The sequence below is a fragment of the Zonotrichia albicollis genome, chromosome 1, assembly GCF_047830755.1.
Source record: "Zonotrichia albicollis isolate bZonAlb1 chromosome 1, bZonAlb1.hap1, whole genome shotgun sequence".
Classification (NCBI taxonomy): Eukaryota; Metazoa; Chordata; class Aves; order Passeriformes; family Passerellidae; genus Zonotrichia; species Zonotrichia albicollis.
In genome coordinates, this window is record NC_133819.1 from 47,050,241 (window position 1) to 47,077,221 (window position 26,981).

Consider the following 26,981-nt stretch of genomic DNA (forward strand, 5'->3'; position numbering starts at 1 on the left):
GAAAAGACTTTCATCCTCAGGGTGAGTGTCTTGAGGGAAGAGTGGTGTCAGTAGTAATAATAAAATGATATAGATATTTTCCTGTAGACTTGCTAGTACAGATTTTTGTCTGAACCTCCTTAGTTGCAATGAAAGGAATATCCTCAAGTCTGCACAGGTACATCCCTGTGGCAATACCATCAAGTCAATGAATTTCTATGAACATATTATCTGAGACAGTTGTAACCTGTCTATTCCCAAGCCAGATTGCTAATTACCTCCATTAGCTTTCTATAATGAACTTCTTTCTCTGTGGAGGGATTTTTGACAAAAAAATCTGTTTCACTCACACCAACAGCAAGCTGACATTCAGATTTCTCCCTCCAAGGGCAGTGATTTCTTTTTTACATTTCTGAGATCAGTCATACGAGGCAGCACCCACTACCCAAGCTACTGCAATCACCTCCTGAACCAAGTGGTTCCTGAGCACAAAACTATAGAGGCAATGCCTGAACTCACTCGTGCCTGTAAAAAAATCCAAAGGCATTTTGCTACAATGATGGGAACCTGGGTTATGTTGGCCTTTAGGACCCAGGATTTTCACAGGTTGTTTCAATACCTGACATATTTCCCAACGACAGATGCTGCAGCTCTATATTCTGCATGTTTCAGTCTCCTCTGGGAACAACAGGGTGCTTCTCCTTCTCAGGCATTTTCTTGGCCTTTTTGATAAATGCTGTCTAAAAATGCTGCATTTTGAAATGCTGGCAGGTTTGTAAAGGCAGACACTAATTCTGCCTTTGAGGACTGGCTGTGGCCATGGCGGCAACAAGGAGGAGGCAGATCAAGGTTTGCAGACCTGTCCAGTTGCACAAACCCCACAAAGCTGTTCTTCCCTCCCTCTGCCCAGGCAAAGCCATCTTTACTCCCTACCTCCCTCTCCTTTTCCTTATTATTGAAATTTTATGGATTTTTTTCTTTTACATTTGTTTGTAGAAAATCCACTCTCCCTCAAGAGCAAACTTCTTCCATTCCTATTACACTAGTGCCATGTTCTCTCTTCAACAAGGAATTGTTTCATCTGTATCCTTCTTTGAATATACATTTGGCTTAAAAGTCACAAATTATCACTTGCTGGTATCTTTATTTTGTATCAGAAGAGAATATATTTCATTAATTGAATTTCTGCCTATTTTTCTGAGTAATAAAATGGTCTTATAACCCCACTGTTGCCTAGCAATGCTGACACAGTACCACAGTAAACACACTGCTGCTTAGTAAAAAAACTTAGAACACTGTTAAGAAGGCAGTAGCAATGACAAGCTTGTACACAGCTGTGAATCAAGATTGCTTAGGACAGTTTTCAGAAGTTATCTTGGTGCTGTTTGGCCCAGGAGCATTTGTCAGTGAAAGAGCACAAGTATGTAACCCTTGAGCCACCAGCTTTGTAAGGAGTGGTGAGCCAACTCAAAGTAATGAGGACACTGAGGTTTAGAGCAAAGTATTGGCTATGTCAGCTTTGTGTACCTGACATTAACCACTCAGGATGGCAATGATGCAATCCAGTGATGCGGTTTGAGGTGCAAGCTTGCCAAAAGCAGCCAGGGAATGTGTGATCTGCTGAGATCATCGCTGAAACCAGCTGACTTCCACGCACCGACCTCTACCACAGCAATTCAAATTACATGGTAAATGAGGATTTCAAGATGCTGTAATCATAGATATAATTGCATCTGAGATGATACAAGGGTGAGAAGGATTCATCTACCAGTGGCAAAAGGTCTGCTGGCAATTCATTATCTCTGTACCAGGTTTATAGTGCTGGCATGTCAGGGCTTTGTGCAAAAAGAGGCTTGTAAGAAAAACTGCTGTGACGGTGTGAAAAATATAAAGTCTAGTTATTGAAGGTGTGATGAGCATAAGAGAACAGATTAATGAGCAGCACATTTAGTGTCTAAATCACTAATAAAGGTTTGCACTAGGTACTTGTGTCTCTGGAGAGTATATAGCAATCCTTTGTCATCATTTGTAGGCTTGCTGCATTTTCCCTTTATGCTGTCTGATCACCAGCACAAAGCACATTATTTATTTGGTGGCCCTGTGTAAATTCTGCAGGACAAACCCTCGAGACATGTGTGTTCATACTGAGAGAGCCTGGTCCTTTGCAGAGATGGGATAAGAAACACTCTCTGGAGCAGGCAGCAGAGGACTGAAGGATCCTCTGAGAACAGTTAGTCTGGTACTCTCAGGATTGAAAAGACAAGAGATATTCCTGAAACCTGAGGAGGGCATGAGGGCATTGAGTGGGAGAATGTTTCTATAATTAAAGGGCATTGAGAAATCTGACTGAATTTGGCCCACACAGGTGCATTGGCTTTGGTACACACGTGTGTTGTGTTCAGGGGCACGTGCTTGGAGGCTCATGCCGAGCCCTCCACGATTCTGAAATTCTGAAAAACAAGGAGCTCTTAGAACATACTGCTGGGGGAGAGGAGCTGAGGCTGCCAGCACAAAAAAAGCTGTGAAGTTTAAGCCTCATTTAAAAGCCTCTGCTTTTAAAAGTCACCTGAAAAACCTCACTCTACGGCTCTCAAGGGAATGACAATTCTGAGTTATCTTTAAGCTCCTGAAGTACTTAAGGCTATAGATATACTTGTAGGTAATGACACACAGTGGGTAGAGACCGGTAGCATGAAAAACACAAAGCTGATATCCACATTCTGTATTTCTGGAGAGGCATCTGCTTCTGCTGCATAAACTTTGCCATGGTTCCTGAGTCTGAGCACTGCGTGGTAGCTGCACGAGTGGGATGCATGGAGGGCAACCCTGGAGAGTATTTTTGGGCTGAGCATCAGCCAAACAAAGGCTCATTTCCCTGTGGATCTCCATCACATCTCCAGTGAAGTGGGGGCCATCCACAGATTAAAAATCACACTCCTGATGCAAAAAAGCTGAAAGGTGCAAGCTGAAAGTGTGTTGCCTGGGACTGCCAAATTGCTTACCTGAAGGAAACCACCAGGATGCTGTCCCATCTCCCAGCACAGCTGCAGGGCGCACCTCTAAAGCACTCTCCGATGCACTGAAAAGAGACAGGAAGATGGCCGTGAGAAGAGGGAGTTGAGGAGACAGCCGAGGTGCTGTCCCTTCTCGCTCCCTCTCCTCATCAGAGCCCCGAGGTTGGCAGAAGGGAGAGCAGCCTCCGCGCCCTCCCGCTCCCGAGCAAAGCCGAGCCCTGATTTAGCACCTGCTTGGCAGATGCTCAGACCATCAAAAGCCGAAGGATGCCCTGAGGTGAAGCTCTATTGATGTGCAATATTTTGAACCAATATATATTTCATTACTGTAGAGAGAGAGACTATGAATCAATAATTCAGGGGTAAGGCAAGGGAAAGGGATCGGTTGGAACCACTGCTGGAGGATGCACTTCGCTTTCTGAAACACTTAAACTGTGTGGTTTTTTCAAAGACCACCTTAATTATATACTACAGTCTTTTCAGTAAAGTCTTAAAGCCACTGTACTCATCAGAGGAACAATCATTCCTTGCCCCATCACCCTAATCGATGAACAATATTTAACATAACGTTTCAAACCACAGACTTCCTTCTGGAGATTGCCTCTGATCCAGCCTCTCTCTGGAGGCAGGGGAAGAGAGAAGAGAGAGAAAATGGGGCTGGGAAACGCTGCGAGAATAAAGAGCAAACCAGTATTAATTGAACAGTAGTCATAAGGAGGGAAGCAATGTAGTTACACTAATTTAATTTTGAACTGAGACTTGAAGAGGAAGATAAATGAAAGAAGAAAATGAGGAGATAAAGGACTACTGATACACAAAAAATAACCCTGATTTTCCAGTGAAGCAAACCAGGTTGCTTTTTCTGAAGCATTAAGCTGCAATCTCAATTTCCAACTAGAAATATCTGGAATTTCTGTAATTTCAAAGGGCTTAGAAGAAACCTATTTTGCAAAACATATGCCTATTTGCTTGGAAATACTGACGCAAACTGTTTATTTCCCAAAACAGTTTTTTAAAATTGTTGAAATACTTTGTTTCCAGAGGCATAAATTTCAAATCAAAATCTTCTGATATGGGGGTTAAAATATCTTTATCACACTACACTTTAGAGATGGTTTTTGAATGTGTAAAATGGTGGTAGCAAAATGAAACACTTTATTTTTTTAATATAGACTGAACTTTTTTCTTCATATTTCTTGATTTTGTCCTTAAAATTACATGAAATGTTTTCCTAACCTGTTTTCTCCCTTTGTGGTAACCTGTGCAAGAACAGCAAAACGACACCTTACTTGAAGTGGCACGACATTGGACTGGTACACATTTTCTTCCATGGACTGCACGGAAAACATTTATCTTGTCCATGTGAGAGAAGCTGGTTTTGAAGACGAAACTTAATATTACCTGTGTGTAAAACAGGAGTACCAGTTTTTGTGATTCATTTGTAAAACTTGCATCTCTCTGAGCACTCGTGTTCAATAAGAAACAGAACAAAGGCTGGAATTTCTCTCTAGATTTTCTTGCAGGAGAAAAAAAAAAGAAGAAAAAAGAAGAAAAAAGAAGAAAAAAGAAGAAATAGCCTGAGGTGTATTTTATTTGGCAAATATAAAAGTAAAGGCAGAAGTAGGTTAACTTCAAGCTGACAAGGCACGGTTAGTCATTAATTAATTAAGTTTGCAAATTAACTCCTGACAGAATTTCCACTAACTTTAGCAGCATTTGGTTGCCACTCCAGGTGATTTCGCAGGAGACTTTTTAAAGTGAAATAACAGATAAAGAATAAAGGAGGTTCAGTGGTTCAGTATTTGTCACAGCAGTAATCAAGCTGACACACTTAGACAGTAATTATGGGGTGTTTTCTGAGGCTTTCCCACCTCCTCTGGCATACTGGGCTGAGGGGTCATGGCTTGACTGCCCCTAGGACTGGGGAGCAGACACATCCCAAGGGTCCTACTTGCCTCAGTGGTTCTCCTGAAGTCATGTATTTGCTTCTTCCAATGCTTCTTCACTTAATGTCTTTGTAGATTCATTCACAGGACTCATCAACATCATGACAGACATCATTTGGCGCTACACTGGAGATTTTATGGCCCCTGATATCGTTTGCAGGGTCGTTCGCTACTTCCAGGTACAAAAACCTCGTGCTTTGTGCCCCCATAGCAGTAAACTCTGACAAAAATGCTGTGTAGAATCTTTTCTAGCAGCAAAAGTGCTAAATGTTGAAAATGTTCATTTAAAGGTCAAACACATTAGAGCATATTAAATATTTTAAATTTTGTGGACAGAAAAAAGGAAAAATACCTGGGTGAATATACAAGGGGGTGGAGGGGTTTCCTTTTCTTTTTTTTTTCCCCCCAGTAAGCTTTGAAACATTCCTAGTTCAGAGTTCACACTGACATCACCTTCTGCAATAGATGTGTCTCAACTGTTGTCCTGTTATGCTTTCTGCCCCAGGTGGTTCTTCTCTATGCCTCAACTTACGTCCTCGTGTCACTAAGCATAGACCGGTACCATGCCATAGTTTACCCCATGAAGTTCTTGCAAGGAGGTAGGAGAATTTCAGTACCTTGTTCTTGCTGTAGACATTATTGGGTAATTTTTTAGTTCTCAAAATTCTAAACCTTGTTGCTATGAATTATTCATTCCTGCACTAGCTGCATTTGAACTCTGTTACAGTTTTCCAAAGGACGAAGTAGCTGTGGTTTCAAGATTTATTAAACTCCACTTAGCCCTCAGCAGTTTTTACAAGTATTGTGTTGGCAAAGAATGAAATGACATTTTAAAAAGTATAATGGTTTTCATTATATTCCAGCATTTTTAGAAGGTTTTAATGGACAAAAGCTATTCCTTGTTCCACTATACTGACTGTAGGAGCTGCAACATCTATAATGTCTATTTATTCACATTAAAAAATAACTTTTATGGAGGGTGTACTGAGAATTCACACAATAATTTGATGTATCTTCAAAAGACATAGCATATAAGTTTGGATATCTATTGTTTCTTATCATTTCCTCTGTTTGTTTGGTGTCATTTTTTTTTACAGCACTCGGATATATCCTGGCCTCTTAGCAGTACAGTTTAAACAAAATTATTTCTTCCCCACAGAGCCAAAGTGGGGTGCTAAGAATGTTGCACTGAGTGAAGAAACAGAAATTGCAGGTGGGGAGGAAGAAGAACAGTTACAAGAGCCATGAGGTCTGGAGGATGTGCTTTAATCAGATGCAAATATCATTCTTGTTTTGGAGCACTGATGCCTTTTGCCAGACGGCTCCATTCAGGGGATCAGATTAATGGTCCTTCCTCGCCTTAAAAACCTGTGAGTCAATCACAGCTCTGACAGTATGCAGTTTTGGCAGATGTTAAGGTCTGAAAGCTTCAAAAACTTGTGTGAAATTTAGCTTTATATTCCCCAGTGTGTAGATCAACTCTTTCAGCACAGGGAGATGGATATCAAGGTTTTCCAGCGGGCTTTGGAAGAGGTGGCATTGCTCTTCAGCTCCTTCAGGAGGGCTCATCAACCAGGCAGGGTGGGGGCTCATAAACCTGCTGGCAGAGCAGGACAGACCTGCTGGCATTTCTTCTTCATGCATGGCACAGGAAAAGCAGTGCTTGTTAAATTACTGCCTGGGTATAGTAAAGAATTTGATGGGTAATCTTTGAAAAGCGCTTTGAAGTTGAAAAAGAACCCGTGAAAAATCACTTCAAATCTTCATAAAAGCCTTTTTAAAATCCCATTTCCTATACCTAGACCATAAAGGGTTTTTTTGTTTGATTTTTTTTTAAACTGGAGAAAAGCAGATGTTGCCCCAGTTGCGGGTAGCAAAATCATCAGCTGGGTGCAGCTCTGGTCAGGGGAAAAAGGTCACAAGCAGAGAGAACACTGACAAAACCCATCTGCCTCTTGCAAGGTCTGGCTACACACTGATGCACAAGCAAAGTCCATGTTCAAAGGAAAAAAGAAGAGAGCTGTAAATCCAAAATAAGGCTCTAGAGAGGTATATTTTTAACATAGCAACTTTCTGGAATGGACATAAAATAATCACCTTTTGCACCCAGGTATTCCTTGAAGAGGTGCTGTGTGGGACGCTTTTGAAATGCCCTCTTAACTATTCTACAGATGGAGAACAAAGAGATTTACAAATCTTTGTCACTGGTGATGACACAGAGGAACTTCATGAATAGTTCTGAGTCAACCTATGGCAAATTTCTTTGCAAAATGAAACACTCATCCCCCTAAAATCCTTCAATCAAGAAACAAAAGAGTTCTTTCTTCTTATTGATTTGAAAAATTATGTTTCCGTGTAGCCTTGAAATATCATTTTAGAAAAAAAAAAAAAAAAAAGTCAAACATTCCACTTTGAAAATGTCAAACAATTTTTTAAAATTGTGGTTTAGTTACTAGCCTCAAGTCCTGTTATAAAGTATTTGCAATGAGCTGTTCTTTGCATGGTTTTTAAGAAAACAAACTTTAACAGCTGAATATTTCATACATATCAAATACATCAATGGCCAGAGAAAGTGCAGTATGGGAAAGAAATATGCCTTTCAATCCTAAAGTTTTTACTATGAGACATCTAATTCTACAACCAAAAGGGTATTAAGAAAAAATTGTAAAATAAAGATCAAAAAGAAAAGAATCTGAGAAATTATAGCAGAAAATATTTTATGAATACTTCATCATGTTGGAAAGGTATATGCAAACAGCATGCAAACTAAACAACAGGTGAGAAAAGAACTGCTGAAGAAAATGACAAAACCCAAAAAGGCGTAAACTGATCCCTGTGGGGCTTTGGGCTGGAAACAGTGCTGTCACTGGGATTCTGGATTTAAAACCTAATTTTAAGGTGGCACTCAATTTATCAAAGGATTGCATAGTATTGACATTCTGGATAGCAGAAAGCAAAGTTCCTTCCAAGAGGTGACCCCCTGTCCCGTATTGCTGGGAGCAGAGAGATGCTCTCAAACCCATTGTCCCAGGGCAGGGGTGGTGGGAGCAGAGCAAAGGGAGCAGTCACAAGGAAACTTCTTTTAGGAGAGTCAGAGTTCACAGCTCCCAGTCCAGCCCTGGGAGTTAGTCTTGGCCGCCACAGTTTGAAAAGCTCTAAAGGAAAATGCTCAGACTGGTTCAATAGAATATTGTATTTCAAAAGTTATTTGTTTGATTTCATTTATAACTGATACAGCTCTAGTTATGAGATTTTCTGGCATTTTGAGCATATTAGAGCAGCTATTAAAAATGCAGCATAAAAAAAGCCCTGCTGGTGAGGCAGAAAATTGACATTATTTCAACAAAACAAAAATCTGCTTACCTATCAGTGCTCTGTAAAGCCCTTTAGACTAGGAAGGCCAAATTCTACCAAAGGCGAGACATTTAAAAATAAAAATAAAGGAACATTGCAGGAAAAATGTTATGAAACACAAAGGAATATCTCTATTGCCCAACCCAAATTACCCAGTTCTGTTCAATATACAGTACAAAAAAAAGGGGGTTTTTTTCCAGCTCTGATCGTTTTTAGTTAGAAAAACACTGAGGCTTGCATGATTGTAATTTAAGTAGTTAGCTCACATTTGAAATGTCCTTTCTGTGAGGAAATATTTTGTGAAATTTATTCTTAATATTCCTTTTGCTAAGTTTATTCCCTTATGCTTTGGGAAATTTCACAGTTCTCTTTTGCCTGTACAATATTTATAGCCTTAATCTAACCCTCTCACTTAGGCAGATGTCATCAGAGTTCCCTTAAGCCTTAGATTAGCAAGACCATGCTTTCCTGAACGTGGGTAGCATTTAAAAATGAGCAGGATAACTGAGTATTTGCAACTGATGTTTTATAAAGCATAAAATTACTTTTTGAATGTTTCACCCACATGCTTTTGTATTGCTCTTTGAGCTTCAAGGAGGAAAGACATTATTCTTGATATGCATAATTTAAAGTGGTTTTCTATTTCACACACAACCTCGGGTATTTTTTAGGACAATAAAGTATTTGAACACTAAAGCTCCCAGATTAAAAAAAAAATCTGTCCCCATATGTTCCTCTTGCAATCTGGCTGAGGAGGAATAAGTGTCACTGATAATCATGGGTACTCCACAGATAAGCCCTTTTTCCCCACACTTTTCAGCTAGAGCAACTGGATTTTAGCCAGAAGATGCAGGTTTTTGAAAATTAAAGCTTTGGAACTTTGTGCTCCAACCCATTGATATTTACAAAATCTTGTGGGTGCCACCAGACATCATCTCATTTCCCACTTGCTTTTCCTCACTTGGCAGTGGCCAGAAATCAAGAGGATGCAGTAACCCAAACATGCTGGAGGTTTTGATGTCCTTTAGCTCCCGTTCTTCACCATGAAGTCCAGCAGGATCTCCCAGTTCCTGTATTTTGCAGCAGATAAAATGGGGCTGGGCACTTGAGCATCGTCATCTGCCCTGTCTTGTGGGTAGCAGTCCACTCCTGGCATGGCTTGGGTTCATCAGCAGGAGTTAAATTTGATCCCCACCTTCATACAGAGCAGGGCAGGAGATGCCCAGGCTCTTCAGGCCCATGTTTCTTTGGGTGAGTAAAGTTACAGATGGAGTTAAAGGCAGTCTTGTTCTGATCCTGAGCTGAGGCATTTTCTTTTTCCTCCTAGGAAATGTTTTGCAGTCTTTCTCACTTCAAGGTGCATCACTAGGCATGCAGTAGGGCAGGTCTGAGGTCCTTCACACCCATAAGTGATGTTCTCTAGGTGGCATAGAGCTACCATTTGCATTTCATGTTTCTGACTTGCTGACCCTGACCAGTGCCTTTCTCAGAGTGTTTCAGATTCAACAGGCCCTAAGCATCCTTAAATAAAACTTGCAAAATACAAGCTCTTAATAGCATGACAATTTATCATGAGAAAGAGATGAAATCCTTTTTCTCCTTTGAAGTCTTTTCAGCACCAGCCAGCTGCAGGCTAAAATTCCCTTTCTTCACAGAATTTCCTCCTCCTCCCTGCCTTTCTGTCAATAGTGCTGCAAGGGTTCACTCTCACCAACAACCCCACTGACACTGTCTGTTTGACTCTGTTACACAGAAAGGCAGGCAAAAGTGCTCATTGGAGTGGCCTGGAGCCTCTCCTTCCTGTTTTCCATACCCACTCTGATTATTTTTGGGAAACGGCAGCTCTCCAATGGGGAAGTGCAGTGCTGGGCTCTCTGGCCTGATGACTCCTACTGGATCCCCTACATGACAATTGTGGCTTTCCTGGTGTATTTCATTCCTCTGATCATAATCAGGTAAGTCCAAAGCCCAGTCAGCAAATGTGTGGTGAATGCTGTCAAGTGTGCAATCAGCTTAATACTTTAATGTCTAGTCATTCTTTACAATTTCATTTCCATACCTGCTGCATAGCTGTTTTGGTTTTTATCACATAATACAGGGGTCATTGTACTTGCCCTGGGTGTTCTCTGTGTGGTATTAATAGCCAGAAACATTTTCTCTGAATAAAGGAACGAATCTCTAAGTGTGTCCACTTATCTCCACAGCTTCAGGCTTGAAAGGTATCTTTATAAACCCAGTATGAATATTTATCCATTATTACAAAAGATAATTTTAATAAAAGAACAGGAAACTGCACTTAACACTAATTAAACTAAAATTAACTTGAAGTGCTCTCAAGCTTCACAATACTCGACAAGGATTCCTTCACCAGGATTGGAAAGAAATCTCCAAGTGCTCAAAGTACTTGCCAATTACTCCTAAAGTATGAACAAATGTACTTCTTCCTGTTTTGTAATAGGAAACCTAAGCTAGGAAACCTAAGCAGATATTTGAGACTGATTTGCCTCAAATCACAAAGACAATCTGCAGAAACTGTATAAAACTGAGGTCAATCAATATCGCAGACTTAGTGATCAGCCTCCCTCTAGAGCACTGCCATTAGCTGCTGTGGAACAGAAGGTAACTGGCCATGAGGAGCCACCAATACGCAAGAGCAGTCAAAATCAGATGTGGAAGGGGAGCGAGGTTTCCTAACTGCCTCAAAATGCTGCCAGTGTCAGTGACAGTTCTCAGAGCCATTACTGTTCTTTCTTTTACTTGCAAGTTTACAATTGTATTTCTTGGTGTCCATCTCTTCTTGTCAGCAGCAAGAAAGACTTGCTGGGACTCCTTTTTTCCCCCCATAATTTGGTGCTGCTTGGACTCTGAGAGAAGAACTATTTTTGCAATGTCTCTTGGATTTATCTCTTGTTCCAGCTGCTTTTCCAATGAGTGATGAGCCATGAGTCTCCCTTAGCTTCCTGTTCATTAGTGCCCTGGGTGAGAGTGGGGTGGGCAGAGACTGATCTCTTCTAGATGATGACAGGAGTGACTACATAACCTTGAAGTTTATTACTGTTTTATCACAGAGATAAGTTTGGCAGCTTTTAGTGGTAACTAGTTTATCTTTGATAGAATCAAAACCATGTGGTGCTTGAACTCATCTAGCTGACTTTTGGATACAGATTCAAAATGGACCAGTGTAGAGAGAAGGGATGATTTTTACACATTGCTCATAACATGTCAGTTCACTAAACCTTCCACTTTTTGTGCCAGATTGCATAGATATAACAAAAAAAAAATCAAGAAAGTTCTCCTTAAAGAAAAGTTTGAGAAGAAAGGAAAAACTACTCCCAAGTTATCCTTCCTAGGTGGGATAATTTCTCTGCATGTTTTCCTGTCTCTGAAAGCCAGCCAAGTTTTCAATATGCAGAAAAAATATTCTTGTGAATATGTAAATAAAAATGTGTGTAGATCTGCAGCTCAGCAGTAGCAGCAAAAACAATAAACATACACTGCACAGACATAAAGCAATTTAACATGAAAAGAAATGGCACCAGAAAATTTTGAGGCTGGCTGTTACTGTGAAAGGGCTTTTATGAGCTTTCTCAATTGGGCAGCAGTTGGGAAATTCTAGCCAGCATCTTAAGTGTTTCAGGAAAAAGACCCCACAGCCTGCCCAGTTACCAGTCATTCCACAGGTGTGTGAAACATCTCTTTCACACTCTAACATACAGATAGATTTGCATGGTTTCTGTTACATGTTACAGCTGTTACAGCCACTCCTTTTACACGCCATCTATACTTGTTTGGCAAGAAAAGGCAAGCTACAGAGCAATAAATATTTCAGAGCTGCTGACATTATGCTCCCCTCCTCCCTGCCAATGAAAGATATTCAAACCAGATCAGCTCTGTGACTTGCTTTACAGTAAATCCCCAGAAGCAAGAAGGTGATGAAGACATGAGGGGACGGAGAAAGGCAGTGAAACTGGCATTTCATGAGATTGTCCTGACATCTGACACATGAATAAAACATCCTAAATTTTTTGTGGCTTTAACCTTAAGCAACATTCACACAAGAAGTTTATGGCAGGACAGGAGCTAAAACCACTGGTTTTGGAGCCAGGGGCAGCGCAGTGTCCATCACCTGCCCGGAAACATTCCTGGTTTCAGTGTTTTTTAACACAAATGCTCCTGCGTCCTTGCCAGCAGAAAAAAGATTTTTGACAGGTCCAAAGTGGTGTCTGGCAGTGGAAGGAAGGAAGGGGAGTGGTGCAGGGAAGGATTTATTTTGAGCTTATTTATTTCTAGCTGTCAGTGATACTATTTTCTTCAGAACAGAGAGGATTGTCTAAAACCACAGAAAAAGAGGATTAGCTACAGGGCAAGGTCAGCAGAGACATTATGAAAAAATGCCATGCAATTTGGAAGGAAATGGCTATTTTTTAGAACACTTTTTAAAGTCTCAAGCATAAAAGTGAAGGTTGCAGCTTTCCAGCCGATGTATCTGTAAAACATCTGGCAACCTAGCCTGAAGGTGTGACATCTATTCCTTTAAAAATCATTGGCAGTCCAGGAGTTTAAAGCTAATCCACCTGATGTGGCTGCAGCATACAAATACTCTGGTAAGCAATTTGTGGCTCAAGAACAGCAGGAATGGCTGCTAATACCCCCTGGGACTCAGTTTCTCTGTAAAAGTTTTATTCCATCCAATACTTTCAGATGCACAGGAGGTTTGATGATAAATGAGATGTTATTTCGTAAGAGTGAGAGAGAATCGCATATGTTCCAGTTGTGTGTTACTCTGACAAGAGATTATTTATAAAATGAAAGGTGTTTAATAAATTTAGGAAGGCTTTTTTTTTTTTTTAATTTGATGACCTTTAGTCGAAGATGTTACTTAAAAAAGCCACAACATAAAATGGAGAGAAGATCCATAAATGCGTGACTGAAAGGTCAAGGATCAGTAGAAGAAGCCATGAATACATATAAGCCAGAAGCTAAGTCATACACCACATTTAGTGAGGCAGCAAGGCAGGGTGCACACAAAGGAAAAAATTAAACCTTTTCTGCAAGAATTCATATTGTTTGCACAGCTACTTTATTTTCTCTGCTGAAGCACTGATTTAGCTGCATGGCAGGTGTCTGATGCAATGTGGGACACTGGCTGCCAGAGTTAATTCTTAATTAGTTCTGCTGCCTGAATCTGCTGAAAACCTAACCTCTAGAGCAAAGCAGTTCACTGATGACAGCACTTTTTCTGGTGCTGTTCATCTGAAGTGCATACAAAGGATAAAATCTTACTTTTCAGGTGCAGGACTTAATTCCACACTAGATATGCTGCTTTGGCTGAGCTGTTTTCACTTGTTACAGTTCAGACACCATCATCTTTTAAGCTTCTCTCATCCAGCTCTCAGCTCTCTCTGTAGAGCTGATCTCACGTGTTCCTGACAGCCTTCAACTAACTCACAGGAGTTGTGTTATTCATAACTCTGCAGTCCATGGAATGAATTATTTAGCTGATAACCTTATGCTCACCATGGAAAACCTTTCCACTGACAAGCTAAAGCCCCAGATGTGGTGTGAGCAAACTCTACAGATTCCAAGCCATAACATGAACCAGAAGAACGCAGCAGCACTCTCTCCCCCTCACCCCCTGCTTTTTTAAAAATGTATGTATAGAAAGGTAATTTATGGAGAAAACTGCAACAACCTGAAAGACCTTAATACTTCTGAGGTTTATTCCTACCACTTCTTCACAACTAGAGAATCAGCAATCAGTTATCAAAAAGCTTGTGGTTTTTCAGCAAGTTTTTTTATCTGATTAAAATACCAATGAGCAAGACCTGAATAATGAAAAGAAAATGAAAAGCTATGATTGGTATTTTTAACCCCGGTGTGTGGATATCTTTGAGAGCTGAAAAAAGTGGAGAATATTTGTTCTTTTCATATTAAAACTTCCTTTGTCCTCACTGTCTCAATGTTGTGCAAGAAGAACAACAGATCCTGAGTCAGGCATTTCTATACAGTGCTTAAAAATTTGGCCTGTTCCCTCTTATTTACATTATTCTACCACTTCTTCTGCAGTTGATATTATCAACCTATGAAACCACAGAAGATTCAAAAAAAGTAATTAGGGAACCTGCAGTAATTAGCTCTCTCCTCTTCTGGGACAAGTGTCATCAGCTATAACCAAAGCCTTTTCTCCTATTCCAAAACACACCAAGCAAAGCTGAAATGGTATCTGTGATTGTTGAAAACCTCTGGGACACTGTTGAACAGAGGTTAAATATGGCTCAAATCAAGATTACACACTGCTCTCCGGCAAATATTTGCACCTGGGCCCCTCGGAACCTGTGATGGGGAAACAGAAGAGCTACTGTGTTTCCAGTCTGCATTGCCACTCTGCCAAAACATAATTATGTTCTGGCACTCGAGTATCCAGAAATTCAGAGTTTTCTAGCTGTTATTCATGACTGTTAAATGTATTTTTATATTTTAAAATTATAAATATGATACGTAGACATTTACCTAATATAATTGCAAACTCATGTTTAAAAAAAAAAATGCTATAACTTCTCTTGAAGCACGGAGGAAAAAGATATCCATCTGCTGTTTAAAATCTGAACTCCAAAGAGAACATTTGCTTTGGAGCAGCTGAAAAATAATTAGAAGAGAAAAAAACCAAAATCAGCTAAAAGGAAAAATATGGAATTAAACCCAAGGCATTGTAATGAAATAAAAAATAGATTAAATAAAAGGTATTTCTCTGAATTAAATCAAATAAAAGGATTGGAAATGCCATTAATAAAAATACTAAAGGTCATTTTTTGAACTTGATTCAGAGAGGCTATTCTCTTTTGCTTGCAATTTCCATTTCTAAATAAAAACCCTGGATCTTGCACACACGTTCTAGTATCTGACCATCTCTTCACTTACTCATTACATGTGTCTGCAATGGTTTGTTCAGATGAGGTTACTTTTCTCTTCAGACAAATAGCGCTGTAAATTAGCTGCCATAAAACAAAGCAGCCACATCACTTTGCACAAATAAAGTATAGGGAACAATAGGCAATACTGGATGATAAATAGAAGTAATCAACAGGGAACTTAAGTGCACTTTTACCATGGTAAAGGCTCATTTTACTAGAAAATACTGAGGCTGTGTGGGACACCCTCATAGTGGGCATAGATTTCATTTCTAATAAATAAAATGTAGATTTTGTTTCCAAAAATTCTACTTTTAAAGAGTGGGCAGATCAATAACACTTATGATTGTTAATATCAGTTCATAGCTTTACCAGAAGACATTTTATTAAAAAAAAACAAACTAACAAACTGGTCTATTAATTAAAAATACAGATGGGGTGAGATTATTCACAGTTGCATTTGTATGACTAACCCTAAGTTACATATTTACATGGATAAAAAGTGCTGTAATTACCAAAGAGGCATATTGAACAACACCATTAACTAATAGCAGGCTATGATGGACACGCCTCTTAATCTTTTAAAATTTGGATCAAGTTTTTGGAGATGCAAAGAATTTAATTTCTGAGATACTCCCATAATGTGAGCCATATTTTTGTATTTTTCTCCCACCTCTTGAGGTATGTATTTTATCAGGGTTAGAAAAATCATCACATTTTCAGATCAACAGCGTGTCCTTTCTATCCTGTGGTCTTCAAAGCCTGACCAGCTACTTTTCAGAATGGCTTGGATGAATTTTCCATCCAGGCTTGACTTTTCCACCTTAGTACCTTTTCATTAGTCTCTCACCTGCAGCCTGGGCTGGAAGATCAGTGTGCTGTGCACTTACAGACACAAAGAACCCTGACAACACCTGGGCCTCGAGAGCTGCACATCACACCTCCCTGTGCTTTCGGGGGAGACAAGGGCCTGTTGGGAGACAACAGCATGCAGGCCTGTTGCATGAGTTAAAAAAAGAGCTTTGTGGCAGTGTGTACCACAGGCTTTTACATCTTGGCACTGAGGGCTGAGCAGTTCAGAGTCCAGAGGAAGGGAGCAGAAATCAGGATATGGTTGGAATAGTGCAGACTATTTCCAAACACTCCTCTGAATATCAGTTTGTCATCTGTTCCCTGCTACTCTTTGCTCATCTGCCACTTCATTTTTCAAGCGAGAATTTCTTTGAGATTTGACCAACCTCTCCAGCTGCCTTTTACATGAAAGAAAGGGGCTACAAATGTATTCTGAAAAAAGCTGATTTTCCCTCCTAAGAAAAATACTTCTCTTCCATAAGAGCCCTCTTTTTACTTCTGTGGCTTTGAAACAGAAGCAGTTGCCTGTTATGATCCTATGCTTTGGGTAACTCGTTTCTGGAAAGTCCAATTTCTCAGCTCCATGTCAACATTGCTGGGGAAAAAAATAAAGAAAAGGGTCAGGCACTACTATGAATTGGAGTCCCAGAGAGATCAAATTATAAATGAATAACTGTGGCTGGCACAAGAGCTGCTCAGAAGTCTACCTATCTTATAAACTTTCCTGACACCCATCCTGAGCAGCTTTACACCACCTCTGGTCCACTCTTGATAAGGAAGGCTCCATTGGCTTCAGCTACAGAGAAAGGAAAGATGAACAGAAGCAAAAACACCGACACAGATCCACTATGTTGGCAGCACTTTGTTAAGCTGCTGGATGAAAGCAAGAATTCAGCTTTCCTCTAGAGCTCTAAAAATTAAGGATTCAAATGAATCCTCTAAAAATTAAGGATTCAAATGAATCAGCATGTTATCTCATAGGTGAAATGCCAGTGAGAAGACAGATGATGTAACTGTATCTGGCAAAAGACATGCCCCTACCAGACTGCAGCCAAGAGGGCAGAAATTCTGGGGTCAAGGCAAAGCAAGTGAGGAGCCTGGCTTCATAATTTAGTCCTTGTGGCATTTGGCTGAAAGTAAGGATATTTTGGCTACAGAGTTAGACTCCTTTGTCCTGATGCTTAAGAAACTCTGAATCTTTCCTGCTGGACAAAGGAAAATCTGCATTTGAAAGGACATTGTCTCAGCTGCAAATAAAGAGGTCAGACTAGAGACAGCAGGCTAGGAAGAAAATAGAAACAGGACTTTTAAGAGTGAGCTGGTAAAATTTCTGAGATGACAACAATTATCATTATAATACATCCTGATTCATTGGAACAATCAAAGGAGAAACGTACATGAATTTTCCACCATTGTCTGTAAAAAGTACAAAGAAACTCTTGAGTTTCAAGTGCATGAGCTGTTAAATAAACAGGTTCTTGAGAAGCCAGGACATAAAAGGAAAATGTTCAAATCAGCTGGGAGCCAAGCTGGACTTTTGAAGGGATTAAGGAGAGCAAGCTGTAGTCCAAGCTGTAGGCAGATGTGAGCAAACCCCTCACTGGGCAGGGACGCTGCTGCTCCGCTGCACAGCCCAGACTGCACCTTGAATTTACAGCTCTCACCTACTGAGCCTGGAAACCAGATGGCTCAGACTTCCACAGACAGGGAAACCTCCAAACCTTCATAGTTTTTTGAGCACAAATTCTGCCTTTGCAACCGTGTCTAGAAATTGAGGGTGCTGTAGGAAAGGCTCATATATCAGTCTGAAGGGACTAATAAGTATAATGCCTCTTCTGATAACAAAAATAAGCCATATAACAGTAAGACACATTTTTGCCTCTACAAAACACCCTGAAATTATGTTCTTTGTTGCACCTATTTCACATAAGGACTGCTAAGGTTTATGACAATTAATATCCTCAAGCAGGAGGTGGTTTAAACAGCTCTTCCTCTTGAAGGAATAGTTTTTATCTATTCTATATTAAGTTAGTAGAAGTCCAGATTGGCTATTGCACAGGGAAAGTCCATAATCATGTAAGGTCACTGTATACTAAGACATCTTTCATCTTTCCTATTGAGAGTATATAAACCTCTCTAAATATGCAACTTGTGGTGGATCTGATTTTGAATCATCTAACTCTTCCCATTTATCTGACACTTCAGTTCTCCTTGATTTCTACCTCAGGACACTGAGATCCAAAACTGAGCACTGCTGTATTTATTTGTATTTCTCATGGACCTTGCCCTTATCTAATTCCCCAGGGTGAAATTTTATTCACCAGCTTCATATCCAAAAAGTAACAGCAAAATTGAAGTATACATACAGCAAAACCAGGTCCCTCCCTTGCTTCCCTCATCAGAGCTAGTGCTGCAGGGCTGATACTCAGATGGATTTGGCATTGGGTGACTCAAAATCACCAATGAGCTCTTGCAAAAAGATTTGTGGCTGAATCACTGCATTCCTCTGAGCCTCAGATTTGACATCTACAAAGCCAGGACAACCACATGGACTTCCATAGTGAAAAGTCTTCACTTTTCAGTACAGAAAAGTATTGTAGGAGAGTCATATAATATTTATTATTATTATTATTATTGTAATTTACTATTATTATTTCTATGCAGTCCCACCACCTCTGTGAACTCCTTACACATGGACAAATATATTCTTAGAGCACAAATGGCTGGGATGTCTGTTAAATTTATTGTGCCTAATACCAGCAACTTTTCCCCTTCTGCAGTGTCATATACTCAATTGTGATTCGAACCATCTGGATGAAGAGCAAAGCTCAGGCTGTCATCCTATCCAGCTGTCCTGGTGAGTCCCAGCATACCTGTGACTCCAGCTTTGTGATTCAATTCCAGCTGATCCTCACAAATCTGGGAGTGCTTGGACATGCACATGTCATGTTGGGCCCCTATCGCTGCAGTGGGAATGGGGTATTTTTGAATGGGTATGGAATGTGAACAAATGGGTATTTGTTCATTCATAACTAATTTCTTCCCTTTGACACTAAATTCTCTTTAGAGGCATAATAGGAAACATCTGTGAGAAAATGAATAAAAAATAAAAACTACTTGTTCTAGAAGTTAGAGTTCCTATTCCTAGAACTTTGTCCATTTCCAGAATAGTTTTTTTCTAGCATATACTTGGCAACACTTTTTCTGTGTCTTCACATGTACTTGCAAATCTAAATTTTGCTCAAGATCAGAAATTCCTGGCCACAGAAAGCTAGAAAATGATTGGAGCATTCCATCCCAAGACTACACATGCCTCAAGTAGATCTCTTTGGGGATCTACTCTGCTTACTTTTTCCTTTTTTATTTTGGGTGGCTCAGGTTTTGATTGTCCAACTTGAGCAGATTTTCAAGTGTCCAATTTTCAGGAACTACTGAGGTCCTAAGTGACACCAGGGAAAGATGAGATTGTGTATTCCTGTCCTGCCTGTCAAGGTACACCCTGACACATCCACACATCAGTCCTGTTCTTTCACCAGCTGAACTGTTCTTTTCCCAGGTGGCAAAACCTCCCGTGGCTACAGCAGCCGTGGGTTCATATCCAGGGCCAAGGTGAAGGCGATCAAGTACAGCATTGTAATTATCCTTGGTAAGTGAAGAGCTCCAGAGCTGGGAGCTAGGGAGGATGCTGACACCTGGAAGCTGTTTTTCCTCAGCAACCTCTATCATCAGCAGACAAAGTAGATGGCTTGGAGAAGGAGCTTTACTCAGACACCTGACTTGTCTTCTGATCCTGTCCTTCCCCTCTTTTCTGGCTGATACATTTCTATTTTAGGTATCTGACATAACCCTTGAATTAAATTAGATGCACAGCCCCTCGTGTACATAAAGAAAGCGAAGAGACAATGTCTAAAAGGAACAAAGGAAGAGGACATCTCTTTCCTATCCAGACTGCCAAAAGATTTGGCAATTGAGTTGTCTTTTAGGCTTAGAGACACTGTATGGCCTGTGAGCTGCTGGGGTGGTGCAAGGGAGAGAAGAAAGGTGAGATGTGCAGCAATTGTATTTAATGTCACAGGTGAGTTGCTGCCAAGATGGAAAGAATGAGTTCTCCTTTCCCAACTGGACAGCAGATGACTTAGTGCAGGTGTTCTCTGTCTCCCAGGGAAATTACATTGTTCTGATGCAATTAGGAGGCTGATATTCTATCTCAATAAATAAAGGCAGCATCACACAGAGTTTATGATTAGCTGCCAGAGACATGCAGGAAAGGAACTAAAGCTGTTTACTCCCAAGGGCTGACAGTCATCCCTTGACACTGAAAAAGAGATTGCTTCTCTTTCCAACAATGTGCAAAATTCAGATTGGAGAATATTGTGATAACAACCACTTGAGTAGCTTAGCTCACTGTCTAGAGGCAGCATCTGCAGACATGAGAGAGGCCAGTGGGATTCATATTTTCCATAAGCCCAAGAACAGCTTCTCTGCATCTGAACTTTTCTGCGTGGCAATCAGAGAAAGCTTTTGGCAGACACAACTACTACTGCAAGGCCATCAGATGTTGAGAACTCACATAGATGCTCAAATATTTCAACAGACCTTGATAATATTAAGCACCCAGCATCTCTTGATGTGCAAACAGATTGACAGCTAAAATCCATAGATATTTTTAAAGCCACCTAAAGTTCTGCATAGTGAGTGCTATGATCCACACTCTGGCACTGTGTATTGCTATTTTGCATGTATCTATGCATAGACACCTCCTGTTTGGTTGTTCTAAAAAACAGGAAGGGAGCTTACCTCTTCCTTGCACTTTTAGTGAGCACTCAGCTGACAGCCAGCGAAGAAATTCTGATTAATGAGACAAGGGAACAGGCACAGGTTTACTCTGCTGTCTCATCTGAGGCAGGATGTCATCATGTGTCTGATTTCACAATTACCTGTATGTTTGCAACCCAGGTACTTATAGCTTAGTTGAGTGAACTACCTGTCCCAGCATTTCTATGCAAATCCTGAATCAAAGGCCTTTGTGAGAAGAGATGGCACAGAAATTTGTGTGAGACAGATTTATTCCCTATGCCTGCAAATAAAGCTAGATCCGCTAACCTTTTTTCCCTGTCACTCTGAACCAAAGCAGAGGCTATGAGCAGACAGTCCTCTCTTCCCTTCCTCAAATTCATCTCTCAAATGGCAGTACAGGAAACCGGGAGAATCTCCCTGCACACTCCACATACACAGCGTTTCCATCCAGCATGCCGAGTGGCGTGTTGGTTTGCCATAATGCAGTGTGAAAGGGTGTCACTCCTTGCTCCTGGGTGTCTGAGAACCTTATTTTAATAGGTGGCTGTGACAGGCAGCGCTGTCACAGAGCAGCATTTTGGCTGTGTGTACATTTAGATTGGCTGCTCACTCTGGGGACCATTAAAAGAGCACTTCACTATAACTGATGATGCTTTAACTGGCTACCTATTTACCCTTTATGTGTTGTGTAGTGTTCAGAAGTGTCTCAATATGTCTAGAGGGAGCACTCTAAACACTTAGAGAAACACATGTAATATATTTTATAGGCATTAAAATAAAAATAAAGACAAATAAAAGCACAATCTAATAAGTATTCTCTTAAATAAGATCCTGAATGGGGAGAGGGTTTTTTTTTGCATGAACAAATATTTATGTGTTATGACAGTTGCTCCATGAGAGTGTAATTACTTCCCTAAATTGCTAAACTATCCAGTGTCAAGCTCTTCCTCTCTCTGTCTCGTCTGCAGCATTTATTCTCTGTTGGAGCCCTTACTTTCTGTTTGATATCCTGGACAACTTCAACATACTGCCTGAGACCAAAGAGCGCTTCTACGCATCTGTGATTATTCAGAACCTGCCAGCCCTGAACAGTGCCGTCAACCCCCTCATCTACTGCTTCTTCAGCAACAGCCTCTGCCTCCCTTCCGAGTATTGCTCCTTTACTGTCACTCTGACTACCCCTAAGAAGGGAGGGAACACATAAACACCATCCTTAAACTGATTAACTATTTTTGACTCCTTGAATTCTGACCATTCTCTATTTTTTTTGTAGGGAAAGAAGAACTCAAAGACTAGGGGGGACTTTGCGGGAAAGGAGTGATGGAGGGCAGGAGATGCAGGTCCTGTCGAAACCAGAATACATCTAGCACTGGCAATGTTCTGCAAAGCCACACTGGCACCTGTACAGAGGAAAACAGAGGTCCCCCACAAGCCCTGTGCATGGTGAAGTGGATGGACACTTCCTGGCAAGAGCCTGCACCTTGTGCTCCTGTGCACCTTACAGCACACGTGTTTTGGGTGGGCACTGCAGCCTCAGCAATTGCACACTGCCAGTGCCAAGCTAACTACGAGAGGTTTGCATGCCTCTGTTGTGAGGTTTCATCTTGACCCTCAGTTTAAAGCAAGCTGTAATCTATGTGCTCCAAACAGAAAAAAAAATGTAAATAGTGTCTAGTCAGAGTCTTATCTATTTTTCAGGAGTCACTAAAAGCCATCTACGGCACCATCTGGCTCTTATAACCAATAGAGTGTTTACAAGCAATTACAGAGCAAGGACCCCAGCTAAAATGAAAACACAGGCACTTTTCCAATGAGAAAAAACCATTGTCACTCTATGTAATTATATCTGGGTTTCATATGGAGCCATTTACAAAATTATAGCCAGAGAAGAGGGGAATGGATGGCTGGGATACTGCCTGCCACATCACCTGGGCCAGCCTCTCAGATCACACCAGCAGCCCTGTCCCTGTACCTCTTAATCCCCTTCCAGTGTATTTCCCTGCTGTCCTACCTTGGCACACCAGTGGCACCCCATTGTCCCAGCAGGACTCACACATGACACATCTGGACAGCCATTTATTTCTGGGATAATGGTGAATGGTTCACCAGCCCTCCCCAGTCCCCATGGTGCACCCCACTTGCAGATCCTTCCACACTTCTGTGGCAAAGGCCCTGAGCAGCTTCTTCAGGATCCTATGGGAGCTGCCATGCAGGGCACTCGGCCAGTGCAATCTTCCTCACCACCCACATAGCAGCATTTCCCTATCCCATACCATTGTAAATCACCCCTGTCACTTAAATCACACAGGGAACCACACACATCTTTGCACAAACTCAGAGCTGGAAAAAGACCCAAGCAAAACCACAAAACTCCAATTACATTTAGAAAAACCAATCTGTTGATGGTCCAGTCTTGTGAACTCATTATAGATTTCACAGAGGACCAATGCTCAGGCTGAACTTTGCTACTGAGCACCCAAGCACCTGGGCATCCCCTTTCCCCAGCCCTCTGGGTATCTCAGTATAGGGAAAAATTTCTCATGCAGGTGGGGGAGGTGATATTATCTTCAATGTTCATTTTCCTACAAGCAGCTTGAAGTGTTTGTATTAAAAATGCACTCTAACCAGCTGCATGGCAACTGAGTTTGTTTCCTCTCAGTGAAAAAAATTGTTTTTACTTAAGTGGACTCAGTTTAAAAAGGGGGTTTTATTATTATGATCTTTTGCAATGAGTTTGTTCCCTGTAAAGCAAGATCTGAATAAAATTTATTTATAATTGCCCATATTACAAAAATACATTTTCCTAAGTAGGAGACATATAAAATCATGGGGCTTTATGTTCTCAGGAAAATAAATAAGGTATCTCTTTTTATTACCACGAAGTTCTGTTATTTAGACTCTGTGTCTAAATTTTGCTACTGCTTAATTAAAACTATGAATCTGCAGCAGCCTTTACTGCAGTGACCTTGGATAGGCTGTATATAAGAACAAGACAATATTTGCTTCCCATGGGCATGTAATAACTTTCCTAAAATTGGACTGCTTTCTTTAAGCTTCATAGATTGTAGATTTTAGCTTTTTCATCTGATAAATGTACACTCACCACCTACTTTTGAACAATTAATGGAGTTTTTAGACTCAATACCTGGAAATCAGATAACATTTCTGAGCAGTACTTTGATTTGCAAATTTAGTATGACTCAATCCCACTAAAATTTACATAATAGTCACTAGGGTCACCACATGAATTATCCCATCCATCTAAATTGAGCATTTGCATGAGTTATGTCGGACTCTGGACTGAAATAAAGTCATTATCAATCTATTTTCAAAGAAACAGCTTTTTGTTTCATTCATTATTCTACTATGTACCATTTACAAGTTGTTCTTAATAATTTTTCCTCTGGACATGATTGTGATGCCTTTCCTCATATGAGAATCCTTCAGTTTAAATGGCCTCACACTGCTTTTGTCTGCATTCCTTGCAAGTGCTTAAATACAGAAATAAATAATTCATCTTATTTTCCATGCTGCTTTCTTACTGTTCAGGAGATGGCATTTTACTACCTTTTTTCTATTCTCCACATCTTCTGTTGTAAAGCCGAGTTTTTCTATTAGTCTGGAAAACACTTGCACGCTCCTCCTTTGTCTCTGAGGAAGAGAAATTTAGGGAATTTCATCTGTCTCCAGTAGGTTTCTTATTCCTTGTCTGCAACTCACCCCACATCTGTTGGCTGTTTGGTTGCTTAAAGGTGCCAGAGTTGCTCTGACAGACCCCACCCTTAGGAGGAGGCAGCAAAATTCAGTGTCGAGGTCTGAGTGCACAGAGAGGGGGGCTGAGCACAACAAAAAGAGGACACCCAGCTGGCTTGTCCATGACAGTCCAGGAGCAGCTCTGCTTTTCAGCAGCTTTAACACTTCAAGAGGCATCTGTGAGATCCTTCTGACATTGCCACAGTGAACAGAAATATTCACACACATGACTGCTAGGACATAAAGCCTTGTGTGATGATAAAGTCCTGTTTGACTGTAGATTCCTGAGAAGCATGAAAAATCAGACACTCATCTCTCAGAAAAGTCACATCAAAGAGCATAGGACTAGGATACTTTCAAAACTAACACTAATCCAAGAAAACATGTATGCTTTCAGTGCAAGTTTCAAATAAAATCTGAATGAGAAAACTATTTAATTCTCTTTTGGATATTTTTGATGTAATTTAAAGTTCAGTTCTCTTGGACCAGATTTCCATCTCTTGCTAAAAGTCTAAAGCAGCATTTTGTCTTTCAGTTTGGTTTTGCCTCAGAAATTTCTGTCTCCTCTTTTTATTTTTACTTTGAAGAAAACTAATGTAAGGCAGCAAAATTCAACATTTCCCATTGTGACCATTGTAGAACATCAAAGCAAAACTCTACCTAGAAATGTGTTTCTACCTAGAAATGTGTTTCACCCTCCTGCACATTGCCAAACAAGTGCTAAGAAGTGCATTGTCATTCCAAGAAAAGAAAAATTTAGCCATTACTTTGTTGTTTGTAGGTTTGCGGCTCTTTTTGAAAGATATTTTTCATAGAAATATAATTACACTCTTTGAGATGACACAGAATGATTTGACTTCCACAGAGTAACAAAAAAAAATATTCTTACATATCTGCAATTTTTGTGAGGCATAAATGAATGAAGGTCCATACTCTACATGTTACCTAAGCATTTAAATATGAATTGTTTTCATAGGAATCAAGCACATGTCATTATGGAAGTGTGCTTTTGGAGTATAAGGTATTGCAAGCACCAGACCCCTCTTAATAGCAATCTCTAAAGACACAAAAGAGAAGTAAAAGCAAGTCTAATACTTATTGCAGTTCAAACCCTTACATTTGAACAACAGAAATCTTCATGTCTACTCAGATTACGTATTATCTTGACAATACAAGATGCAGGAAATCAGGAAAATCCTCTCTCAAACCATAGGGCCCTATGAAAAAACAAAAGAAAAATAACCCAGCTGAACACCCCACAACACTGGCAAGGAATTTCTCAAGATTTGGGGTAACTATTAGCCAAGATAAGTGAGAATAGTCACTTGGCCCTCTTTACAATGAATACCCTTGCTGACAAGAGGCCTCAAGTTCAGTGTCCTTTCAGAAGTCCTCGTTCCTTGTTTATGCAGATATGTTGCAAACAAGAACACAGAAGGCTTCACACTACCTGCCACTTCATTTTACCCTTCACAAGGATTGCATTTACTTTTCATAAACACTTGATGGAAAAAGAACAAAGGAATAAAGAAATGGTAGAAGGTACACTAAAAAAACAACTGTATACATATGTGCTGTGGTCACAAATGCCTTTGGTCATCAAGAGACGAATCATTCCACAAATAAAGATAAACTGGTGTAGAAGCTATCTGTGTGTACCTTCCAACACAGAGCCTTGGTGCTTACAGGAGAAGGGATTTCACTTTATTCATCAATCTAGAGAAATGTGATTAATTTGTGGAGTAAATGCAATCTTTAGTGAAAGGTAAAATATGCTTCATTTTCTTTAGCAAACTAATTTATTTTACATAGTGTTTAATTTAGATAAGCATTATGGCTGAATGGCTCATTAAATAATCTTTTGTCATTTTTGATGGCATCTTATTCTGAGTATGCATAAAATATGGGAGTAGAGGGTTAGGCATACAAACATATGCATGAATTTACAAATAGACATTGCTGATTTCTCAGGCTGAGTTGGTTACAGTGGTATGTAATTAGAATCTTAGTTGTTGATTTGGTCCCAAGCAAGGCAAATGAAAATGGGCTAAAATTCAGCAATTTTAATAAACAGTAAAAATGAACAGAGTCTGAGGCATCACATAGAAGGATGACCTTCAGGACCCAAATAGCAGAAATGTGATAACTACAATGCAATGTTAACAATCAATTACATCGATACAAGAAATTCTGTTGTAAATTGGGAACTCTTCAGCTGGAAATGTCTGAAGAGAAGAAAGCCTTGAGAATCCTCAGCCAGAGGATGCCTGGTTACCAACACCACCACAGCCAGTGGGGTCAGGGGGCTAGCATGATCTCCACAGGTGTCTGGTGAATCATTTGTCAGAAAAGCTCTAAGACTGTGTGAGTGTCACTGT

The 26,981-nt window shown here is 40.3% G+C and overlaps 1 protein-coding gene across 1 annotated transcript in view; it reads left to right on the plus strand.

The window, feature by feature from the left end:
• Window positions 1-25,015, plus strand: part of NPSR1 (neuropeptide S receptor 1) — a 108,845-nt gene extending 83,830 nt beyond the window's left edge. Inside the window, exons 7-13 of the mRNA XM_005485919.4 lie at window positions 5,015-5,118; window positions 5,445-5,538; window positions 10,047-10,248; window positions 18,834-18,910; window positions 19,610-19,699; window positions 21,819-21,999; window positions 22,124-25,015. Of these exons, the coding sequence (XP_005485976.1) occupies window positions 5,015-5,118; window positions 5,445-5,538; window positions 10,047-10,248; window positions 18,834-18,910; window positions 19,610-19,699; window positions 21,819-21,999; window positions 22,124-22,217 (842 nt within the window). The 3' untranslated portion in view covers window positions 22,218-25,015. The remainder of the gene's footprint in view (window positions 1-5,014; window positions 5,119-5,444; window positions 5,539-10,046; window positions 10,249-18,833; window positions 18,911-19,609; window positions 19,700-21,818; window positions 22,000-22,123) is intronic.
• Window positions 25,016-26,981: the final 1,966 nt, after the last annotated feature.